At 38.8% G+C, this 22,861-nt stretch overlaps 2 protein-coding genes across 8 annotated transcripts in view; one reads left to right on the top strand and one right to left on the bottom strand.

Annotated features, from left to right (window-relative positions):
• Positions 1–73: 73 nt before the first annotated feature.
• Positions 74–10,923, bottom strand: LOC139459743 (ELAV-like protein 1). Of its 4 annotated transcripts, none has more exons than XM_071241402.1 (3): positions 10,893–10,923; positions 8,565–8,660; positions 74–4,121 (listed from the first exon to the last, which is right to left on the bottom strand). In XM_071241402.1, the coding sequence occupies exon 3, from the start codon at positions 4,075–4,077 to the stop codon at positions 3,142–3,144; it is 936 nt and encodes a 311-aa protein (XP_071097503.1). In that variant the 5' UTR covers positions 4,078–4,121; positions 8,565–8,660; positions 10,893–10,923; the 3' UTR covers positions 74–3,141. The 4 variants fall into 4 exon arrangements, with proteins under 4 accessions (XP_071097503.1, XP_071097501.1, XP_071097504.1 ...); XM_071241400.1 differs by having other exon boundaries at positions 74–4,188; XM_071241403.1 differs by lacking the exon at positions 8,565–8,660 and having other exon boundaries at positions 10,893–10,911.
• Positions 10,924–13,812: 2,889 nt separating this feature from the next.
• Positions 13,813–22,861, top strand: part of LOC139459710 (outer dense fiber protein 2-like) — a 37,141-nt gene continuing 28,092 nt past the window's right edge. For 3 of the 4 annotated variants that reach the window (XM_071241354.1, XM_071241356.1, XM_071241357.1), the window contains exons 1-7: positions 13,813–13,907; positions 16,292–16,422; positions 17,065–17,217; positions 19,155–19,310; positions 20,710–20,897; positions 21,461–21,785; positions 22,558–22,629. In XM_071241354.1, the coding sequence (XP_071097455.1) occupies positions 13,898–13,907; positions 16,292–16,422; positions 17,065–17,217; positions 19,155–19,310; positions 20,710–20,897; positions 21,461–21,785; positions 22,558–22,629 (1,035 nt within the window). In that variant the 5' untranslated portion in view covers positions 13,813–13,897. The remainder of the gene's footprint in view (positions 13,908–16,291; positions 16,423–17,064; positions 17,218–19,154; positions 19,311–20,709; positions 20,898–21,460; positions 21,786–22,557; positions 22,630–22,861) is intronic. The other variant, XM_071241355.1, reaches the window with a different exon arrangement.

Consider the following 22,861-nt stretch of genomic DNA (forward strand, 5'->3'; position numbering starts at 1 on the left):
CACACAGACTTAGCCAAGTCTAACACAGCACCTGTTCAGTGAAAAAAAAGAAGAAACATTAGTCTGCATTAATACTTTATTGGAAAGTCAGCAGAGGGTAAACTTGATATACATTTGTGATTTTTTTCATTTTAATCTTTATCACCCTCCAAGCGCTTCTTCATCTAATGCATCATCCAATTCACACCTCCATGACTGACATCATCCTGGACGACTATTATCATTATGACGGCAGTTCAGTTTAAGGAGAAACACAAACAAGACATTACTGTGCCAGAGACGAAAGGCATCCCAGGTCTTGTATCACATTCAGAATCTTTTTCTTATCATACGCATGACAAGTTAACAAGTTAACTAGACATGTATTGCTTATACTGTGACTCAATGTACAACAGTGGGTGGTGCTTTAAGCCTCTATGAGTGAGTGAGTTGGGTTTAACACGGCTTTGAACGGTATTGCAGTTACATTACAGCGTGACAGCTTATTATTGGAGGAAAGCCCGAACGGATGGAGGTCTCAGACAGAACAAGGACGGGAATGATGACAAACCTGGAAAAATAATTGGGGTGAACCGGGATTCGAACCCACAACCATAGGTTTCTGGCATCCCAAAGGACGCAAATCTGCACGGCAAATTTCCTTTCATGACAGGGCGCCTGACCCCGAAGCCTGTATGAGCAGTATGTAATATATATCACGGTACTAATGCCCAATGGAGGGAGTGAGTGGTGTATTTCAGTTATAGCATGTTAATGTCAAATGGATGGGGTGGAGAAGTATTTGTAAGTCAACCTATGTAATTATCACCCTACTGTAAACTGAAAAAGTGGTTTGACTGGCCAGAGGATGTTTTCCAATTTCCCCTTTACCATTCACAAAATGAAAGAGCAGTATTTCAGACACATTAAACCAGAAATGAAGCCAAAACGTTGAGGTATGACACTGACAGCCCTAAGAATATAATCAGATAGAATCTGAGAAATAGAACCTAGCAAGTACATTCTGGCACAACAAAGGGAGGCAACTCTGCACATCAAATTCTGATTAAGCTGACAACAGATTTTGTCACTAGAAAATGTCATAAGTATGTTAAAACATACTTGTCCGGCAAAGTTTCTAAAGCACCTGTGATATTGTTTCAGTTTGTCAGTAAACACTGTCTGATGACATTTCTGTATTAATGTCAATCCAAACAAAGTCAGAAAAGTTATTAAGTTCCTGAATCGGTATTCAAACATTTATTGAACAGCTTTAAAACTTCACCGACAAACTGTCAAACTAACTGCAGTTAAGCACACAAAACTGACTTTTTTTTAGATGTTTACTGCAAGACAGAACTATGAAAACTAAAACAGTGTTTGACATACAGATTCTCCACCCCTAGAAATCCTGTAAAGCGTGGAATGTTGTGTCAGGCTCCACGTTTCACCACACACATGCCATGCATACGCTAATAGATTTAAAATAGGTTGTGCTTCGGGAAAAAGGTATTTTCCTGAAAGAGGTATAACAATTAGGGCTATGAAGAAAACATTCATCAAGCATGACACAGTTATCCATTAAGTTGCTTCTTACACTTGTTGGTGTGGGACCTATTGTAACCCAATCCAGAGCTCCAGATAAGCTTTTGGTGTTGTAGGTATTTTACCCATGCATTTTAAAATCATTGGGTATCAGTAATTCTATCTGCGTATTCAAATTTGTTACCCACTAGTTTTTACACATGTGGGTATTTAAGTTAAGTATTTAAAACACTATTCATCTAGTCCCTGCAAACTGGTGTCGTGTGGGTTTGAGAGCTTTATAGGACTCAAAAATACCACGATACTTCCACAAGAAAGTGTGATGCCAAATGATCATGATGTAACTGTCATCGTGGAGTTTGGCAAGGTTGACGGAATGCCCGTTTATAATTTCAAAATAAGTTGCCGATTTGGTAATCGAATACGCAGGGTTACTTCACAATATTTTGATGATACGCACAAGTTTTATTTTTTGTAGCGTGTCTGTAATGTTCGTTGCGTACTTGATACGCTAGGATTATATTTTACTGTGTATTTCTGCATTTCTGATGCGTATTTCACGCAGATACACAGCTTATCTGGAGCTCTGCAATCATACTTCCCATTTTTCAAAGCTTACCCCAAATAAGTCAAAACCACAACACGTTTTTACCACATGTGGCGACGGATTTCTTTTAAATGCAGCAGTCAAGCCATAACACCAAGAGAGGGACAAGAAATGTAATCACAGAATCAATACACCGCCCATAATCACACACAACTATATATGGTAAACACAAAGGGAGAAAATAAATTGAATTATTGTCCAGAAAGAATAACAGAAGTAGTTACTCTCAAATGAAATCTAATAAAAGGTTAATTGATTATCTTGAACTAATAAGTGTTGATTAATCTCATTAGGAAAATAAGATCTCCCTTAAAAGAAACGGATAATGCCCACATATACACAATGAAACAGTGAAACAGAAAAAAATACTTGGAACCATTTTCCAATAAAGGCAATAAACATGAAAAAAACGAAACAGTTTCTCTCAACTCACATACTGCGCTATACTGTATTCAATGTATAAATTGCCACCAGCTTTTCTCAACAAAAAGTGAGAGTGGAGATTAAATGTTTGTTCCATCAATATAATGAGCAATGCCAACAATGATAAAACAAGTAGTCAGTCAAGATTGTTACTAGAGCTCCCCCTAGTGATCTCTGCAATGATCAATGCTTATCAAACCTGTGAATAACATGTTAAGCGAACACTATAACCACTGGGCTACCCAACACCGCTTTTGAACAAAATAGTCCTTTTAACATGTTAAGATAAACAGGAAGAAATGTCCTATTATTTATCGCACTGCAATGAAATACTCAGATCCTTTCATACCTAAAACAAAGGATTAAGTCCTCTTTTCTGAGTGTCCACCCTATTTTTCATGACCATTGGCACTTCATACGTTGAATACAGTATTACACATTGAATATGATTTAGTTCACAAGTAAATTCATCCTCAATGTTAACATTTGGCATGATTGATTGTCCAAAACATAAGAATAACAGTGAAGTAACAGCAAGTCTTTATGCATGGTTCGTAAAGCTATTTGACCATCAGGAGACCGGTCACTTAGTTCTTGAAGGACACCTGCAGCTGACGACCTTTGAGCCAGTAACCGTTGTAGCACTCAATGGCATACTCAGCTTCCTCGTAGTTTGTCATGGTGACAAACCCATAACCTTTACAACAACCCTTCCCTGTGTCCATAATAACGTTCACTTTCTGCACAGTTCCACATGGGGCAAACAACTGCCACAGAAGCTTTTCATCAGCATCAGTCCCAATGTTGTAAACAAACAGGATGTGACCCCCAGCCTGGCTGTAAGGACCTTGACCTGGATGACCTTGGCCCATGGGGTTGAAGTGGAAACGGTTCCGTTGGTTGCGCATGGGTCCAGGGGAGGGAAAGCGATTGCTGTAGCCGGCAGAATGATGGTGGGATTGATGCTGCTGGTACCCGGGGGGTGGGCGGAGCTTCTTTGCATTATCATCAGCAAATTTAACAAGTAAGGCCTCATTTGAACCTGGTGGGTTCTTACCCCCAAGAGCACTACATGCTGCGTCTGCCTCTGATCTTGTGTCATACAGAACAAAGCCTACCCTTTTGGACACACCCGTATTGGGATCAACCAAAACTCGTGTCTGGATGATCTTGCCGTAAGGCTCGAAGTAAGAATGCACCTCCTCCTCTCTCCATTCCCTGGGGAGGTTCCGTACGTAGAGGTTCGCACCCTTGATGGCGTCGCCTCCATGTCGAGCCAAAGCAACTTTGATCTTTTTGTTCTGCATCTGCAGCCCATTCAATGTTTTAATGGCGCGTTGTGCATCGTCTTCATCTTCGTAGTCAACGAAACCAAAGCCATAGCTGTAGCCAGATGACTTGTCGCGGACGATCTTGCAGGACTTGATTGGACCAATACTGAGGAACATGGACCGGAACTCTTCATCTGACAGGGTCTGCGGCAGGTAGTTTATGATAAGGTTTGTGTTGGAGTTGTCTGCCATTGTGATAGTTAGCTGCGACAACCTTCAGACAGACAACCTGACGTCTTCCAGGGGCCATGGTGAAGAGGAAAAATGAAAAAAAAAAAGGAAAAAAAATCAATGTAGCGATACCTGGTAAACAGAAAACAAATGTTTTCAGTAGAATATTCAAGAAGATTATTAATATGTCTGACCTGTTCCCTGGTGAATCAACCTGTAGAATACACAACTTAAATTTACGATAAGATCGGTGCAACATTGCAATTAGCACATTAATAAATGAAGTCACAAATACAGTTGTGAACAAACCCTGGAACATTGTGAGCCCTTCTGGCAACAGTGTTCACAAAAGTGCATCAAAAGAAAATCAGGAATTTCCATTCTTTCACTACAACACTGTAACAAAGGCTGTCTGGCAGTGTTGGCTGAAAAAGTCTTAAATAACCTTTCAATAGGATACATGGTGAAAATATTCAGCTATTCCCATTAGTTTGAAAGAAAGATTCTACATCAAGACTGGCTACATTTGATAGGACTTTAAGTGAGTATGGTTTTACGCCGCTATGAGCAATCTTCCAGCAATATCACGGCAGGGGACACCAGAAATGGGCTTCACACATTGTACCCATGTCGGGAATCGAACCCGGGTCTTTGGCATGACGAGTGAACGCTTTAACCACTAGGCTACCCGACCGCCCCTTCATAGGACCTTAAACACTGCATCCAAGAAGAGAGATAATATATTAAAGTTCAGTATCAGGATAATTTCAATGTCGTATAAACGTGATAAATTTGACCTCCCTTTTTCAAAACACCTAATAAGGCCAGAGAATTTGTTGAAGATTGTTAAAATAAATGTTTGTGGCATGCCAAAATGGGGCAAAATCATCATCTTGTCCAAAATTGGACTTCTGTTTAAATTCCATTTCATTTGGACACACATCATTTAATTAATACCAATTATGAAAGCAGTGTTTAAGTTTACATACAGAAATATTGATCACCAGAACTCCAAAATAAATCTCTGGTAACTTAATGAAAGTACTTTCAGAACATATTTTGAATGTGAAAATTAAAATACAACAAGGGTATGAAAAGAAAGGATTATGGAATATTTCCAAATGTATTCTAATATTTTAAAAGGGTCAAAGGTAGTAAACACAAGACAATCTAATATTAGATATTAACCAAAGCAACAGTGCATGTCATTAAGAGTTTAACAAATAAAACACAACTTTAACATTTACTGAACATGCTCAAAACACGTTTCTGAAAATCTAAACAGTGAAAGCTTGAAACACTCAATTTAGCTAATAAACATTTAAACGCACTACCCAAAGGAACACCAGATTCTTTTGTATTACAGCAGCGTTAGAAATTGGCACCAGTCCTGTAGTCCTTGCCAAACTGCCTAATAGTAAAGGTATCCTAAGGACTAGTAGAAATTTGCCATTATTAAGGGTTTTTCTATATGTTATCATCATAAGGACTAGTGAACTAAAACTACCGCTGTACAGATTAACTGTATTGGATTTTTTTATGGATAACTCATAATAAAGAATAATAAAGAAGTTCTCCATAAATAAAACACTTGTGGATAACAACTTCTATATTGTACCATTTACTTTCTCATCCTTCAACTTCTTAGAAATGCCTATCAAACAATTCAGGATTTACTACAGTAATTAATGAAAGAACCTGGTGTTCATACTTCTTTCGAGTAGCATCTATTGTTAAATGTCAAAGATCTTCCACAAAACGAATAGATGATAACAAATCCTTACACAAACTTTAAAGGTACTTTATCACCAATTTACCCAAAAACAATTGTGTATACATTAAGGGTTTTAGGTATTATGGTATATCCGAATTCAGATTCATTCTTTCCATGATACGTATCACAATATAATTTTTCATCCTTGACATATGGGTGATTTCTAATGGGGATTGGTATGTGTTTATCGTTATATACTTCCAAAATGCCTTCGATGCCCAGGAGCAAGGATCCGGGGCCCAGAGATGGCTGCTTGTTTTGTTTTGTTCCATTTATGAACTTCAGTTCATACCTCAATGTATTAGATTGCTACTGAATCAAAAATTTAGTGAGTGAGTGAATATGGTTTTACGCCGCTTTTGGCAATATCCCAGCAGTATCACAGCGGGGGACACCAGAAATGGGCTTCACACATTGTACCCATGTCAGGAATGGAAGAATTAAAAATTTAGAATTATACACAATATTGTGATACGTATCGCAATACGGCCTTGTGCATTGCAAAATATTGTGATACACTTTAAACTTCTAATACCAATCCCCAGTATACATCTTGCAGAACCATGCCCAAGCCCAAGAAAATTCCAAACTCATCTCGCTATTAGTATGTGCTGTTTGTGTAATCTCTAAGAAAATGGTGACTTCAAAAGAAATTGTGTGTGAAGAAAACTACAAGGGACTGAGCTCAACTGGTCCAATATTCAGGTTTCCTGTATGTAATACGACACACAATATTCAGGTTTCCAGTATGTAATACGAAACACAATATTCAGGTTTCCAGTATGTAATATGACACACAATATTCATTTTTCCAGTATGTAATACGAAACACAATATTCAGGTTTCCAGTATGTAATATGACACACAATATTCAGGTTTCCAGTATGTAATATGACACACAATATTCAGCTTTCCAGTATGTAATACGACACACAATGCCTTCTATTACATGATTCAGCTTCATCAAGAATGTATTATTCATTTTTTATTGTAATTAGGCCGAAAGAAAGATTTTGTTACTTTCAGAATTGATTTAAGGGATTTTTACATCAACGACTTGATACTCACTAAACACGGGTATACCACTTTGTCAAAAGCTCATTTCAGATGGTGGTTTGTGCAATTTAACATCCTGAATAATAGGTGCATGGTATTACCAGTATACCACGATTTAAAATATGTCACAATATGTTTGGAAAACACTGGTGTATTGTGTTTTTCAAAATCATGCATATCTTCATCTGGGCAAAGTTAACATAAGTGAGTAGCTGAATTGAAATTCTGAAATTAGCAACAGATTCTTATGATAATAAGCGAAACTATTCGTGCCCAGCTGCCTGTAGATGTGTCTATTACGAATGCATTGTAACCATAGCAACAGTATTTCAGGAATCTAATCAACATCAAATATGGAATCTATTGTTTTCAGACCCATCTTCTAGGGCTGGGATGAGTCTAAATTTGCTACCCTGGTAGCCGACCCCCTATTACCCGACCCTAACCGGGTACCCACTGCAGGTCTCAAGAGTTAGGAACAAAATGTCTGATTGGGAATTGTTTTACCCCAGCCCTGGACAAAACTATTTAGATACATGTATCAAACGACCAGATCATGCTTACACGGAAGTTGACTGAAGCGTTATCTTTACTCCAACATATGCAAGTCAAAGGAATGTGTGTATTGTCCGAAAGAAATGCGAACATTAGCAACATCTAGTGTAACCACGGAGACATAGTGAGGTTTTGTCATTACACAATATATCACATGACTAACCACGGGTCCGGGTAGTCCTGTGGGTACCCAGGTACAAGGGGTACTCAGGACCACCCCCTGACCCGAGTACTGAGTTACCCGTCCCAGCCCTACCATCTTCAGTACAGAAGGTTAAAACTTCTCTAGTGTAGTGTGGACAATGTGTTGTATGCATACAGTAGTCTTTTCTTTCTTTTTGGGGTGGGTGGTGGTGTTTGGTTTGTTGTTTAACGCCGCACTCAGCAATATCCCAGCTATAAGACGGCAAAGAAAACAATGGGGATACTTCCATGTACAAAAAATACCCTGCATGTAATCGAGACCCAGCATCTATTGTTTTCAGATACCTGTACCCCATGTTTTATCAAGGAAATCAAGGTATTATCATACATTCTGAGTGAATGAACATTGTTTAACTTTTAGCAATATTCCAGCAATATCACTACAGGGGACACCAGAAATGGGCTTCACTCATTTATCCCATATGGGGAATAGAACTTGGACCTTCGGCATGACGAATGAACACTTTAACCACTAGACTACCTCAACAGTAAAAAGGAATGATGAAAGGAAGATTATTTTTGCTTTAGCTTGCCAGCACCACACAGTGCAAAGTACAAATCCCACCTTGACAAATAATCACCATGGCATGCTTTCAAATGTTGTTAGCGTGAAATTGGCTTCACACATTGTACCCATGTGGGGAATCGATATAGGATCGTCGTCATGACGAGCGAACGCCTTAACCACGAGGCTACCTCATTTCCCCCTATACATTCTTCCTTTTGATATCTTGTGTGACTTGGTGTCTTTTTCAAACAAAAATCTAAATACTGTCATCCTATTCAACATGATCGGGCAATGTTAACTCACCTTATCTACAAATATCTCAACTGATTTTAAATCCGTTGAGGAATAATAACGTAACATGTATCAAGAAAAGAAAAAAATAAAGAAAAAAGAAAAAGGTTCACAAATTACCTTATCCTCCTATTTGGACGGCAAAAAAAAGCTGATTTATGACTGAACCTGAGAAACCGAGTTGTAAGATCCCCAAGGGATTGAGGAAAAAACTATCTGATGGAGAAAAAAAAGTATGAGAAAACAAAACACTACACAAAAAATTTCACACGCAGTACTGAAGTATAGTGAAGCAAGATCACACATAAGTCACTGATGAAAGTTTCACATAACATGTTGGTTGGTTTGTTGTTTAACGCCGCACTCAGCAATATTCCAGCTACCTATGTGACGACGGTCTGTAAATAATTGAGTCTGGACCAGACAATCCAGTGATGTTCAAAACAATTGTCAATTATGAAAACGAAAAGTGTACATTTTCCATCAGTTATGAGTGAGTGTGGTTTTATGCTGCTTTTAGCAATATTCCAGCAATATCACGGCAGGGACACTAGAAATGGGCTTCACACATTGTACCCATGTGGGGAATCGAACCCGGGGCTTCAGCGTGTTGAATGAGTGCTTTAACCACAAAGCTATCCCACCTCCGCATCAGTTTTGAATAACCGGAGTGGAGATATTACACAACTTGGTTATAGACATGTGTATACTGCTGGCATATAGAAATGGAAAGCAATACAATTTTATTCAAATGCATGGAGCTGTTACCAATGTTAAAATCAGTAAATACCTACTCCACGTTATGAAAAGTCCATACAAATGTGAGCTTGCCTCCAAATGAGTCTCAAAGCAAATTATTCACCAACACACATTTGATCTTAAAATCTTCCATTTATGCAGGGTACTTTATTTGTTATCCGCTTTGTGGCACACTAACATGCAGAAAACCTGACAGCGAATAATACTACAACTTCAGGCATGTTGCCTGTGTTCAGAACGAGGCGCTGTCCACAAAGCTATTATAACCTATGACTATCGCATGAGCATGATGAATATCTTACAGTTTCAGACTGAAAGTTACAACATTCATAGTGCAAGGTCCTTTTTGTGGAAGATGGTAAACTGGTCTGTTTTCATCATTGGCCATATCCAACTACCATACTCGACATAATAAGCGCCCAGAGCGCTCTCAAAATTAGAAATAGGGGGTTCTTATTAGAATATTATTTTGGTGAAAAACAACAGAGTTGAAAGATAGTAAATTTCATGGTTTATGCTGACAGCCGGAAATGTTTATATGCAACATATATTTTTCCAGAATTTAATTTCCCGTGGACGCTTATTGCGTCAAATATGGTATTTAGAGTTTTTCAAAGTGACAAATTGAATATATGTTGTTACCTAGAGCTATTTAAAATATCTGAAGTACAAACTAATTTCTCCCATTGATGTCACTATTATGACGCTTGTTTTAGGAAAAATAATCATCCAAAGACACTTTTCTAGTGGTCTTTTCGGCTGTCGGTCACGGAACCCTCGTTTCTTGTATTTGCTGTCTCTAATTTATTCATAATGTATTTCAATCTAGTATTTATTGATAACCCTAATCATACGAGAAAATGTCTTAGTTTCATACTTGCCACTTAATACAATGTCCACACAACCATGGTAATTCCACGTGCAGCACTTAATCATAGAAAAAAGAAACTAATTATGTAAAAACAATGTATTAATACTATTATCGTGTAAACATTTTGGAAATTAGAATTAAAACATCACACACTTCAAATTATTCTAAAATAGTTTCATTAACATTCAGTTGTATTCCGACTTAAAATAGGCTACTACTTGACCATGATCATAGTATACACGTCTATATTTTTCCCTGTTTTATCTTGAGCAGTGATAGAAAAAAAATCTGATGACCTCTCACCACAGACAGTGCCACATGTACATCTTAGGTCATAGCCGATTCTCTTCAGTGAACATATAATACCATAATGAGGAGGAGTTCTTTTTTTCTTGCTGATAAAAATATAGGACAAGTAGCCCAGATCAGAAAAACGTAGCATTGGTTAATCTCAGTCTTGTATCGGCGATTTAAGTTTGGAACCACAAATAAAAGTCTAAACTCAGTTCGTTACACACAATACTACAACGACACTGCTCAAGTGATAACGCAAAGAATGTTTCTTTCTCATACTTATGGCCAATGAAACGGACATTATCATATGCATTGCTAAATATTCGCACGTGGGTGGGAAATCGACAGTACCGGTGGTGGACAAATCGTGTTTAATTACAAATGCTGGAACTGTCTCTACAACTGATAGCGTTTAATATATAAAGTGATCCATGTTTAACACATATTTCAAATTGTGAACATGCAATTTCGCATATTAAACATTCCTCATCAAACTGATTTCACACAATCCATATTTTACGCACCTGCCAGGGGAAATGGCGGATTTGAAATGCGCATGTGCGTGGTTGCATAGTTGTGAATGAAGGGGAGTAACTCTTTCGTAATTATATTTCCAGTGCTTGTCGTTACATGGAATGCTACACATGCATACATGGATTGGATCCAGTTACATACAGCTGCTGAAAAGCGCTGGGCTTACGTTACGGGTTTTACCCATTCGTATTTAGTAATTTAGAAATATTCCTTTCCAATTTAATCCTTGTGTCAACAAAATAAAATTAAATGAATGTTCAGGGGTGAATTCAGGATTTTATTTAAAAAAAGGGTGGGGTGTAATTTCAGTGAGAGGGGAGATGGGGTACTTTCACGCCCAAATCAACATGTTATAATGGTAGGTAACATTTCTTGTCATTTTTCTCTGTGTGTGCAAGAGGGGGTGGGTTGGGTTGTACGTGTTAGAAAGGGGTGGAGGTGGCCACCCCAACAACCCCATTCCTGGATGTAGAATACAACACACTCTACGCGGAACTTTACTTTTCAAATAATAATTAGATACACACACTGTTGGAAAATATCACTTATAAGGAATGAAAATCAAGATTATTTATTCAACAATATTTTCAGAGTTCAGAGCAACACTTAAAATGGAATACCATTACCGATTGAACATGAGAGTTTCGGGCAGAACTTTGCATTTATTGCTTGAAAATGCGCCAATCCTGCGTCCTAGAATAGCTGCGCATGGGCTTAACATAGCAAGATGGTGTGTATCTTATGCAAAGTGCACTGTAAGCTATACATTTGATAGAACAATGTTTTATCGTGAAATATACCGAGCTTCGTTCGTTATTGTTCTTTGCGATTTATCGCGTAGTTATCGTATATACATGAATAAGGTATCCAGTGCTGCATGTGCGATGAATCCATTGCTTACCCCTATTCTGCCCTTTTCGCCCAACAGAATCTGTTTCGGCAGATAATCGAGACTTTTTATTCTCTGGCGTTGACGTTTTATGTTAATGGAGTCACACACGAGCATGCGCATTCTTACGGAAAGTTTTGCTAGAAGCTACCCACTTACATTAGCAAACATGGTGAGTGGCAAGTGATGCAAGTGATATGCTTCACCCCTTGTTTATATCCATCAATCCAGTCAGTGTGATCAATCAATTAACACAGTATCAGCGTATTAACTGTTTGATTGGCATTCTAGAAGGTGATGAGTAAGCAAGAAAACGTACAACTTTATGGATAACAATTACCTGTTGTCAATGTTAATCTTCTGTTTATCACAACATATCATACACCTCTCATCACTTGGTTATTATGACTCCAGCCTGAGAACGGTGTGAGAATCTACATCGAAACGTCACCATATGCCTTTGTTTGTTTGTTTGTTGCTTAACGCCGGATTCAGCAATATTCCAGCTATATGACGGCGGTCTATAAATGATCGAGTCTGGACCAGACAATTCTGTGATTGACATCATGAGCATCGATCCACGCAATTGGGATACGATGACATGCGTCAACCAAGTCAGTGAACCTGTCACCCGATCCCGCTAGTCGCCTCTTACGACAAGCATTGTCGCCTTTTACAGCAAGCATGGGTTGCTGAAGACCTATTCTACCCCGGATCTTCACGGGTCACGATATATGCATTTAACATTATGTATAACAACTGCTGATTTATCGCTATATGCAATAAACCAGAAGTTGTTATACATAAAGTTGTACGTTTTCTTACTTCCAGGGTATGCATTACAAAAGTGTATTAACAACTTGATCAGTAAGACAACACATGCAGGTTTCACTGATGGTTACTTTGGATCAATGAAATAAATAGAGCAAATAAATGGAAACTAACACTATTTGTACTATATATTTGTATGAAAACACAATGCCATTTAGAAATTGATCAAATGTAACAAATGTAATATTTGGGATAACACTTTCTGAGTAAAGTACAGATTCTCGACTCAACCCCCAAAAAGTACGAGAATCTGTACTTTACTCAAAAAGTGTTATCCCAAATATAACATTTGTTATATATATTTGTACTTTTACATGTGGCCAATTTGTCTTTTTGGTTATTGACTTTTAATTTTTCACGCGGTCATTTTGACCTGCATGTTCACTTCCAGATTTAGATATTACTTCGCTGTAACATATCATATAATAGTTGCGCTATTTCCACGAGCTTTTTCACTTTGAAAAGAAAAAAAAAAAAAATTTATATTTCGAACAACAGTCGTTCCTTCCAGTGCTAAGATATCGGGCATGATACACAATAGAAAACTTCTGAAACAGATTCAGTTACCTTCTCAACACCAAAAATGTAACGAAAGCATTTATTATAAAAAGCCAGCCTGTGTTTGAAAAGCTTCGAAACATTGTTACCCTCAGATCGGAACGAAATATTGCTGTGCGAAGCTTTACATAGGGAAGGGTGCTTAGGGAACATATGAGCGAGAGCATGTTATTTAAGGTCATAATCAGCAATATTCCATTTATATCACGTGGATCTATAATAATCGAAATAGGTAGGGAAACTAGTTACTGAAAACATAAGCACCGAGCACGTTGGTGCTACGCTTAAATATCACCCACGCCGAACAATATGAGATGCGGCGTAAAATCTCGTCCGAATGTTATAAAGGATACTCTCGTTATTCAATGTGAAAACAGGGAAAATTCCATTAATGGTTTCTTATCCTCCAACCCCATAACGTATAAGCTCCTTCGACCATTTGACCATATATGGTCTTTATGCTCCAGCCATAGAACATGAAAAGAATATTATATCCTCTTCATCAAGAACGATTTTCGTGGGTGGCACAAGTCAGAGTAGCCTCCCTTATTGAACTCTTCTTGTTACTCGGCTGAAATTGACATTTGATTTCAACCAATGAAATTGCAGGGATTTGCATCCGATGGAAACAACAACAAAGATTTTGTCTATCCATCATCATTTTCCCTGTATTTTGGCCAGCATTATTGATCTGAGTGGATGGATAGGTGGTAACTGATGCCAAAAGGTTCGTTGATATATTTGCAATTATTTATTATGATGTAATTACAGTGTATTTGAAAATACAACTTGGAAATGTCAGCGAAATGTGTCAGTCGTGTTGTCGAAATGTCAACGTGTTTTTGCATGAATTTCTGAAATTCCTCTCCTTAGTAACACTGGATAGATGAACGGTTGATCTATTTTAGTAGATTCCTGTCAAGCAAATGGTGATATTAAAATACGCAACTTCTATTTTTGCATAACCTCGATATACATGTTGCATGTTTGAAATCAATATTGAAACTTGTGTGAACAAGTATGGAAATTAGCGCCGATTTCAAATTCATACAATAACGATATTGTTGAAGGAATATCGCATTCTTTACAAAATGTACATAACCGAAACTTTAGATTCTAGATAATGAATTTACAGTTACGTGTGTAAGCATGAACCAGTTATCAAACAAACTCTTGAATATTTTATAACCCAGCTGTAAACAGCAGGAATAGATTAATATTTATAAGGAATTAGTGTTCACCCAATAGGTCCCGTGGCGATGGTGTTTTATATATCTTTGTCATACAAGGCTGCTGCTACATTTAACTCAAAGCTGCATGAGTTACAATGAGTAAGTTAAATTGCATAAATCTTGTTGACCTATACTGAGTATTGCAATCAGCCGATAGGGAGCCGCCTATAGGTGTAGTTTAAATAGACATTGTATGCCTACTTTGTCACACATTAACAGTGAAACACAGGATGGATGCCATTAAATCACATTACATATTCATTGTTAGTCACTATATTATATTTCGAAAACAATTATCACATTACAATGCTATTTGTGTATTTTAATAGTGTAATCAAGCTCTGAATGTAAAATCACCAACACAACCATTAAGATGTTATTGATTCTGATCTTGAAATGGGAATAGACTCAAAACAAAAGTGCATCTAGCAACATGAGCAAGTTTGATTTAGATCTTTTTAAACAATAATGCTGTTTGTCTTCTGACTCAATTTCATCAGCTAGACCTAATCATGTGCTTATAAATATACTTTCAGTTTTATACCACTGGTAATAAATGCCATGATAACAATGTCCAGACAGAACTGGAATGGGGAGCTAAAAGTTATAACTGATGTATGTAAAGACGAAAATCTACTAAAATGACACAAAAGGACATATTTGGGCAAGTAGACTCAAATGTACAAGGCACACATGGCTAATTTATCGTATTGTAAACTATACATGCTGTAAATGTGAACATCAACTGCATAACAGGACGCCGACAATTATGTATTAGTGGTATTTTTTTATATTTTGCTTACCCTCCCCATCCTCTTTAAACCTGGGTGATGAAAATGAAAAAAAAATCAGGTAAAGATATATATCCTTGTTCGGGGCTCTAAATATCCAAATAATCCCAATCACCATGTTTAGGACCCCATGAAATTGTAAAGAGCTGTGTACCATGCATTGTGAAGATCAGCCCTTGACTCTGGTGTTGGAGCTTGGCGCATGTCAACAGTGACAGAGAACATATTCCACATGCATCATGTTAGGGCAACTCCCACGGTATAAATACTGGCTACAAAGAGATCTAACTAATGTTTTGTCAAAATGTAAAAGTAGGGATGTGTTTTAAGTAGGCCTAGGTTCCATTTTTTTAAAGGAAGGTTGGGCTATGCAGGCATTGCCTTCTACTTCATGGTGAAAATAATGTTGACTGTATCTATGCCATGAACATGACATCTTCCCCAGACAAGTGAGTAAACTGACTTTAAAAGTCCAGTTTCCACACTTGCCGAACTAGCCTGGTATTATGGAGTTACATTTTGGCTGGACAAATGAGTCTATGCATAGTCCAATCAAAATCGCACAACGAAATCGTTCGTTCGTAAACTGTCATGCAGATTTCTGTCAATTGTAGAATTTGCAAAGCCTGTGCATGGCCAATTCGTTGTCAAACAGATATTTTCTTAATCTTTTCATGTTTTAATCAAGGTGCTCACAGGATTTAATGCACTTCGGGATCTAAGACTCGTTTTATCACAACATAGATCTAGATTGTTGATCAGATCGTCCTGATTGGACGTCACCATTTTGTTTGAAGCAAATGCAAGTGATAGATACGAGATGTGGAATCTGATTCGTCCAAAGAGAGGCATAGAAGGGACATAATTCGTATTAGCCAGAAGGGGCACTACAACCGAGCCCAGAAATTCCAGCCTTTTTCGGAAAGGGTGGAAACTGAACTTTTATAGTCGGTTAACTCACTTGCCTCGGGAAGATGTGAACCTGATGAATAATGTATGAGGACACAAACTGTCCTGTCCACATCAATAAATAAACTTTCTATGACTTGTAAACCTAATCATTTGATTTTCTTTCTGATATCTCTCAGGTAGAATGGGTGTGGAGAAAGGTCTTCGTCCAACATCTCCAGTCCACGTTCATGTAGAGGACGACATCCCTGTGCATGTACATGTTAAAAAGGCCACCAAGAAGAAAGGGACTAAGGTGAGGGCGCGTCAGGTAAACAGACATTTTGTTCACTTTGGAAAAAAACTCACATGTTCACATAAAGATTATGTCTGCCGCACATTAACATGATTAAGTGACTTATGCAAATAGTTTCAGTGTTCAGGGTTTTGCAAAAATTGACATCTTTTAGTTGTCATAATTTATAATCGTGTGTCAAGTTGTATGATGTGGTTCTCTGTATTAGCATGTTTAGTTTTCTTAACCATTTTAACTGTCATGATTATGTTCTAATATTAAATTGTCCATACCATATTTCCTCGAATGAACACCAGGACTTGAATAAACATCAGGGGTCTTGATTAAATGTTGGGTCTTAATTAAATGCCGTCTAGCTCTTATGCACTGAATTTTCCCCTATCATCTTTGAGATTAAAAGCCAGGGCTGAAGAGGTCTAAGGTAAAATACGTCTGGGCGTTTAATCAAGGAAATACAGTATTCTAGATTTGGCCATATTGTCATCACATTATTTTGCACCAAGCGGTCAACCTCTACAACCTGCATTGTATCTAGCTGTCCTAAGTATGGCAACTGATCAGAAGTTTTCCTTCCGTATACAACTGAAATACAGAACTAAAGCAGTTTCTCACATTCTAATATTGATCTCCCTAATGTTAAACACATTCATGTTACAGGGGTTTTCAAGTTCCCTGGGTGTCCAGAACTTGAAGATCAAACCGCGCAAGAGCACCACCGCCTCAGCCCGGGCTCGGAGTCGCAGTCCAGGGGGAGGGCCATGGGTGCCCCCACCGGGGAAAGCAACCAAGGGCTCAAAGATATCCTGGCAGGTTTGTTTGTTTTCATTGCTGCAGAGGCGGCTTTTAAAGTTCAGTGTTGAAGCTTGTGAAATTCAAAGAGAATGTTGTGCTGTTGGATGCTATCCCAGATCTCCAGTAATATTCATTGCTCAATTAAAATGGTTTCTAGTAATTGTATTGAAATTGAAAAGCTTTAATCAATTATCAAGGCAAATATGAACAAATTTTTTGAAACAAATTTAAATCTTAAATCATAAAGAAGTTAATCTTTGATGATGTTGATGACTATTTAATTCATCCTTGACAATATTCAAAATGTGGTTAGAATTGGTCTTCAGCAAAACCATGGCTGTCGTAAGAGACGACTAATACGATTGGGTGGTCAGAATCACTGACTTGGTTGATGCATGTCTTCGTATTCCAATAGTGTGGGTGAGGTGTAATGCGGTTTAACATCGTGTCAAAGATTATTGCACTTATAGAGCGACATGCATGTGTGTGTGTGTGACTGCTTGTACTAGTCAGACTAATACCGATTTTATAGTGCTAGCCCACTGAGATACCATGCCACAGTTTAACATGAATACCCCACTCAGACGAACTATACTGACTCCGAGGCGACTAGTTCTGGTTTTTGCTCCTTAGGGCAACCAGGCAAGGTAAGGACAAGTACAATCTTTTAACGTCTTTTGGTATGACGTGGCTGGGGATTGAACCCCGGAACTTCCGCTCTCTGACCCAGGGGTAAAAGCATTTGCTCGTCACACCAAAGACCCCGGTTCAATTCCACACATTGGTACAATGTGTGAAGCACATTTCTGGTGTCCCCCACCATGTGATATTGCTGGAATATTTCTAAAAGCCGTGTAAACCATACTCACTCACTCTCAAAAGAGAAGATTGATGCTCATGAAGCCATTGATTCTCTGGTCCAGACTCAATTATTAATAGACCACTGTTGTATAGCTGAAATATAAAACCCTTAATTTCTAACATGACCCGTGAAGATCGGAGTTGAATAGGTCTTCAGCAACAAATACTACGCTTGTCATAAGAGGTGACTAAAGGGATCAGGTGGTCAGACTCGCTGACTTGGTTGATGCATGTCATTGTATCCAAGTTGCAAAGATCGATGCCCATGATGTCAATCACTGGATTGTCTGGTCTAGACATGATTAGCTGTAATATTGCTGAGTACTGCGTTTAGCAACAAGCGAACGAACAAACAAACATTATTCTGAGCCATGTGTCTTTAATAGATACTTTCTATCATGTCCAGTAGTACTATTTATGACAAAACAATTAAATAAGTGTGTTGATATTCCATGCTACGGGATCGATAAATTATTTGGAAACGTGCTATTGGTGTTCTTTTCATTTGTCAGCATTTCTATCTATCAATGACAACTCTAGGTATTTATCTTCAGAATTTTTGAGAGTTCGAAATTGTAACTGTTGAGAAACATAATCAAATTTGTACAAAAGATGAAACTGAACCTGCCATGTGTGTTATTGAGTACCCTGCAGAAGTTTATTATTGACAATAATAATGTGGATGATTATTGTTGGGGATATTTTACGGGACACTTTGAAGGGCCATTACAGAGAAGGGGGAAGAATGTCTGTCTCAAGAACACGTGATGTCTGCGACAGGTTAACATTCTGATCCAGGCCCTTAATAGAGATTTCAGTGCATTACTTTGGAATGATTTACTTAAGTGGAATCAGGATTTGTTTTTATTTTTGAGTAATAGATTGGTGTGTGCCTTCCCAGTGCTTCCTCATTAAATGTGATCTACATTCACACAAAACTTTGTCTTTGTATTTTCCCTGATAGAAAATCATATCGTAAGTTTACCCCCTGATCTTGTGATATTCCCAGCTGTCTCAGGCTAGCAGACTAGTGCTAGTTTCTAATCCTGAAGTCAGGTGTATGTATTTGCATGGCGCTGTTTTTCCGCACACAGGGTCCGACACATCGTCTGGAGATCACAACGCCACGGACTGAGGTTCAGATTGAAGATCTGTCCACAGACGATGAAGATCGTGTTCATGGCAATTTGAGGGACTATGAGAAAAAGATTGACTCTCTTATGACAGAGGTTGGAACCTTAAAAAATGAGGTACAGTGTCTCCTAGTCTTACTGACTCTAGAGCATGTTTATTTTTTTATTAGACAGTCACTCCAATTCCATTCTTATCTTATTCACCCTATGCCCATCCCCTTTACAAGCTCTAGCATCCTATGCCATCCCCTTTTCAGCTCTTGCATCCTATGCCACCCCCTTTTCAGCTCTAGCACCCTATGCCCACCCCCTTTTCTGCTCTAGCATATTATGCCCATCCCCTTTTCTGCTCTTGCATCCTATGCCCATCCCCTTTTCAGCTCTTGCATCCTATGCCACCCCCTTTTCAGCTCTTGCACCCTATGCCCATCCCCTTTACAAGCTCTAGCACCCTATGCCCATCCCCTTTTCAGCTCTTGCACCCTATGCCCATCCCCTTTTCAGCTCTTGCATCCTATGCCACCCCCTTTTCAGCTCTTGCATCCTATGCCCACCCCCTTTTCAGCTCTAGCATCCTATGCCCATCCCCTTTTCAGCTCTTGCATCCTATGCCACCCCCTTTTCAGCTCTAGCATCCTATGCCACCCCCTTTTCAGCTCTAGCATCCTATGCCCATCCCCTTTTCAGCTCTAGCATCCTATGCCCATCCCCTTTTCAGCTCTTGCATCCTATGCCCATCCCCTTTTCAGCTCTTGCATCCTATGCCACCCCCTTTTCAGCTCTAGCATCCTATGCCCATCCCCTTTTCAGCTCTAGCATCCTATGCCCATCCCCTTTTCAGCTCTTGCATCCTATGCCCACCCCCTTTTCAGCTCTAGCATCCTATGCCCATCCCCTTTTCAGCTCTTGCATCCTATGCCCATCCCCTTTTCAGCTCTAGCATCCTATGCCACCCCCTTTTCAGCTCTAGCATCCTATGCCCATCCCCTTTTCAGCTCTAGCATCCTATGCCCATCCCCTTTTCAGATGCTGCTTGATGGTTCCTGTGTGTGAAATTATTTTTATTTTACATATTCATAACTCCAGTGTCTTCTGGAACTAAGGGAGATGAGATAGGGCAGTGGGGATACAGTCCCATAGTAGAGCTTGGATCCCACATGGGCACAATGTACCTTGCTTGGTTCTATCTAACCTTCATAAGATGTGTTTTCAGATTTGCTGGTGTTACAATCATTGTAAAATGAAAGGGAGTGTGCTGCAATCTCATTAGTTGTAAAACATTTTAAACTGGGATTGGAACCCCGGAATTCTTTCAGACTTGAATTCTTTTCTTGATTAGTGTAAATTTCCTCAGTCTCAAATTGAAAAACGTGCCATTTGGTTTGGCAAAATGGCTACCACGTTATTTTTTTTTATTATGTTTATCAGAATGACTCCGATTTTGTTTGACAATATGACATGATCTATTGTATGAAATCATCCTATAGTTGTACAATCCTCACCATGTACTCCCTAGGCTGCACTCCAGACCGCAATGTCGGAGATCGAGCACAAGGAGGACCTCCTGGAGACCTCACAGCGTATCATCCAGAAGCAGGAGAAGGAGATCCTGGACGTCCACGATGAGCTGTGCTTGACTGAGAAGGAGAACAGGCTGCTCCGCAAAAGCATGGACCTCATGCACGAAGATGTCGACATCAGCAAGTGAGTTGCTGGTTGTGATTATACCTCTGAAAGTGTGTGAAAATCAAGTAATCCCTCTTTGTTCTTCAAACATATAGCTGTATCCTATTAGACTTAGTGCAGACTAGACAGCAGGGCTCCGTTCCACAAAGCAATTGCAGCTCTAAGGTGATCGTAACTCCCATACTTTAACATAGACCTACGGCTGTCATAGCGCTGCTATTGCTGTGTGGAATGGGGACCAGGAAATGCATCAACCAAGTGTGCCTGACCACCCTATCGCGTTAGTCACCTCTTACCATGCCTACGACAAGCATAGTCTTTTTTTACAGCAAGCATGCATGGGTTGCTGAAGACCTATTCTCACCCAGGCTTTTAGTTCTCAAAATGTCTTAATGTTGCAGGATAACCAGTTTGAAATAACTTTTAGACTAACAGTATTTATGTCACATCTTTTTGGTGTAAAGCTTTATCATTAGAGCGAAAGTGAAGTATCTCAAGCTTGTTTTGATGGTTAAAAGAATCTATAGCCTTTGACAATTCCATGTAATACCCAGTCTTAAATGTATTTTCTTGTGTGACAGGGATTTCTTCAGTGTCGAGAGAGAGAAATTGATGAAGAAGCTGATTGAGGTGGAGATGGACGGCCAAGCAGCAGCTCAGCAGGTCCGCGAACTCCGGGAAACCATCCGCCGCATTAGGGAGGAGAGCAGGCCATCTGCTGAAGGTGCAAAATTAACAAAACAGAAAGAACTCCTCTTGGAAAAGTTGACAGATTTTGAAGCAACAAATCGGACACTGCGCCGACTTCTCCGTGAGCAGCACAGTCAGGAGGCGTCGGCGCTCCGTCTTTCAGAGCAGAGAGATGTACTCATAAAGAAGATGGCCGACATGGATCGACTCACCGAGGTGAGATAAAGTTTTTTGTCAGCAACACTGTTATCATGAAATTGCCTTGACCGATGTAAAAAAACGTGTGATGTTGAGGACAACATTTATTTGATCCCAATTATTAATCTCAATTTCTGCACTTTGACCATCTTACTATATGACCTATGATATAATTTGCTTCTCAGAGTAAACATGGTAAAAATTAAAACCTTACTGAAACTTGTTTTTTCTGTTTGCGAGTGTGAATTTGGCTCTTTGTGAAATTGCATTGACTCATTAAATTATGCTTTGCTACTGAGAAATCAATCTAATCCATGCTAATCTTATGTGAACTATGAGCATGACAGAAACAAGGCCTCACTCCTCACTCACTCACTCACCAATCCACCCATTCACCCACCAACCCACCCAAACTCAATCAATCAATCAATCAATCAATCAATCAATCAATCAATCAATCAACCAACCAACCAACCAACCAACCAACCCATACACTCACTCACTCACTCACTCACTCACTCACTCACTCACTCACTCACTCACTCACTCAATCAATCAATCAATCAATCAATCAATCAATCAATCAATCAACCAACCAACCAACCAACCAACCAACCAACCCATACACTCACTCACTCACTCACTCACTCACTCTCACTCACTCACTCACTCACTCACTCACTCACTCACTCACTCACTCACTCACTCACTCACTCACCCAAACTCAATCAATCAATCACAGAAACAAACATACAACAGATACAACTACTATCTTATTTCATTTTTCCAGAGGCTGCGCTTAGAGCTGTTGGAGAGAGACAGACTAATAGTTGATCTGAGGAATCAAACTGCAGCCCAAAGAGTAAGTGATAAAGTGTTTTTATAAGTTGGGTGTGGTGTCTATTTCTTAGGTAATGGCTCACTCTGAAATGTTGACAAAGAATTCAGGTGTTTAATCATTATGCCTTAAATTTTTCTTTGATGTGTAGAGAACATTTACGAGGTATGATATACATCATCAGTTAGCTTAGTTACATGATTAAATTGTATTAATTTTACCAATGAATATTATCTTGTACATGTTGTGTCAACAA

Source organism: Haliotis cracherodii, unplaced genomic scaffold (genome assembly GCF_022045235.1).
Source record: "Haliotis cracherodii isolate W230 unplaced genomic scaffold, xgHalCrac1.p SCAF_13, whole genome shotgun sequence".
NCBI classification, from domain to species: domain Eukaryota; kingdom Metazoa; phylum Mollusca; class Gastropoda; order Lepetellida; family Haliotidae; genus Haliotis; species Haliotis cracherodii.

Bases quoted from the DNA above. Each gene is read 5' to 3' on its own strand.
- LOC139459743 (XM_071241402.1), bottom strand. From the start codon at position 4,077: ATGGCAGACAACTCCAACACAAACCTTATCATAAACTACCTGCCGCAG.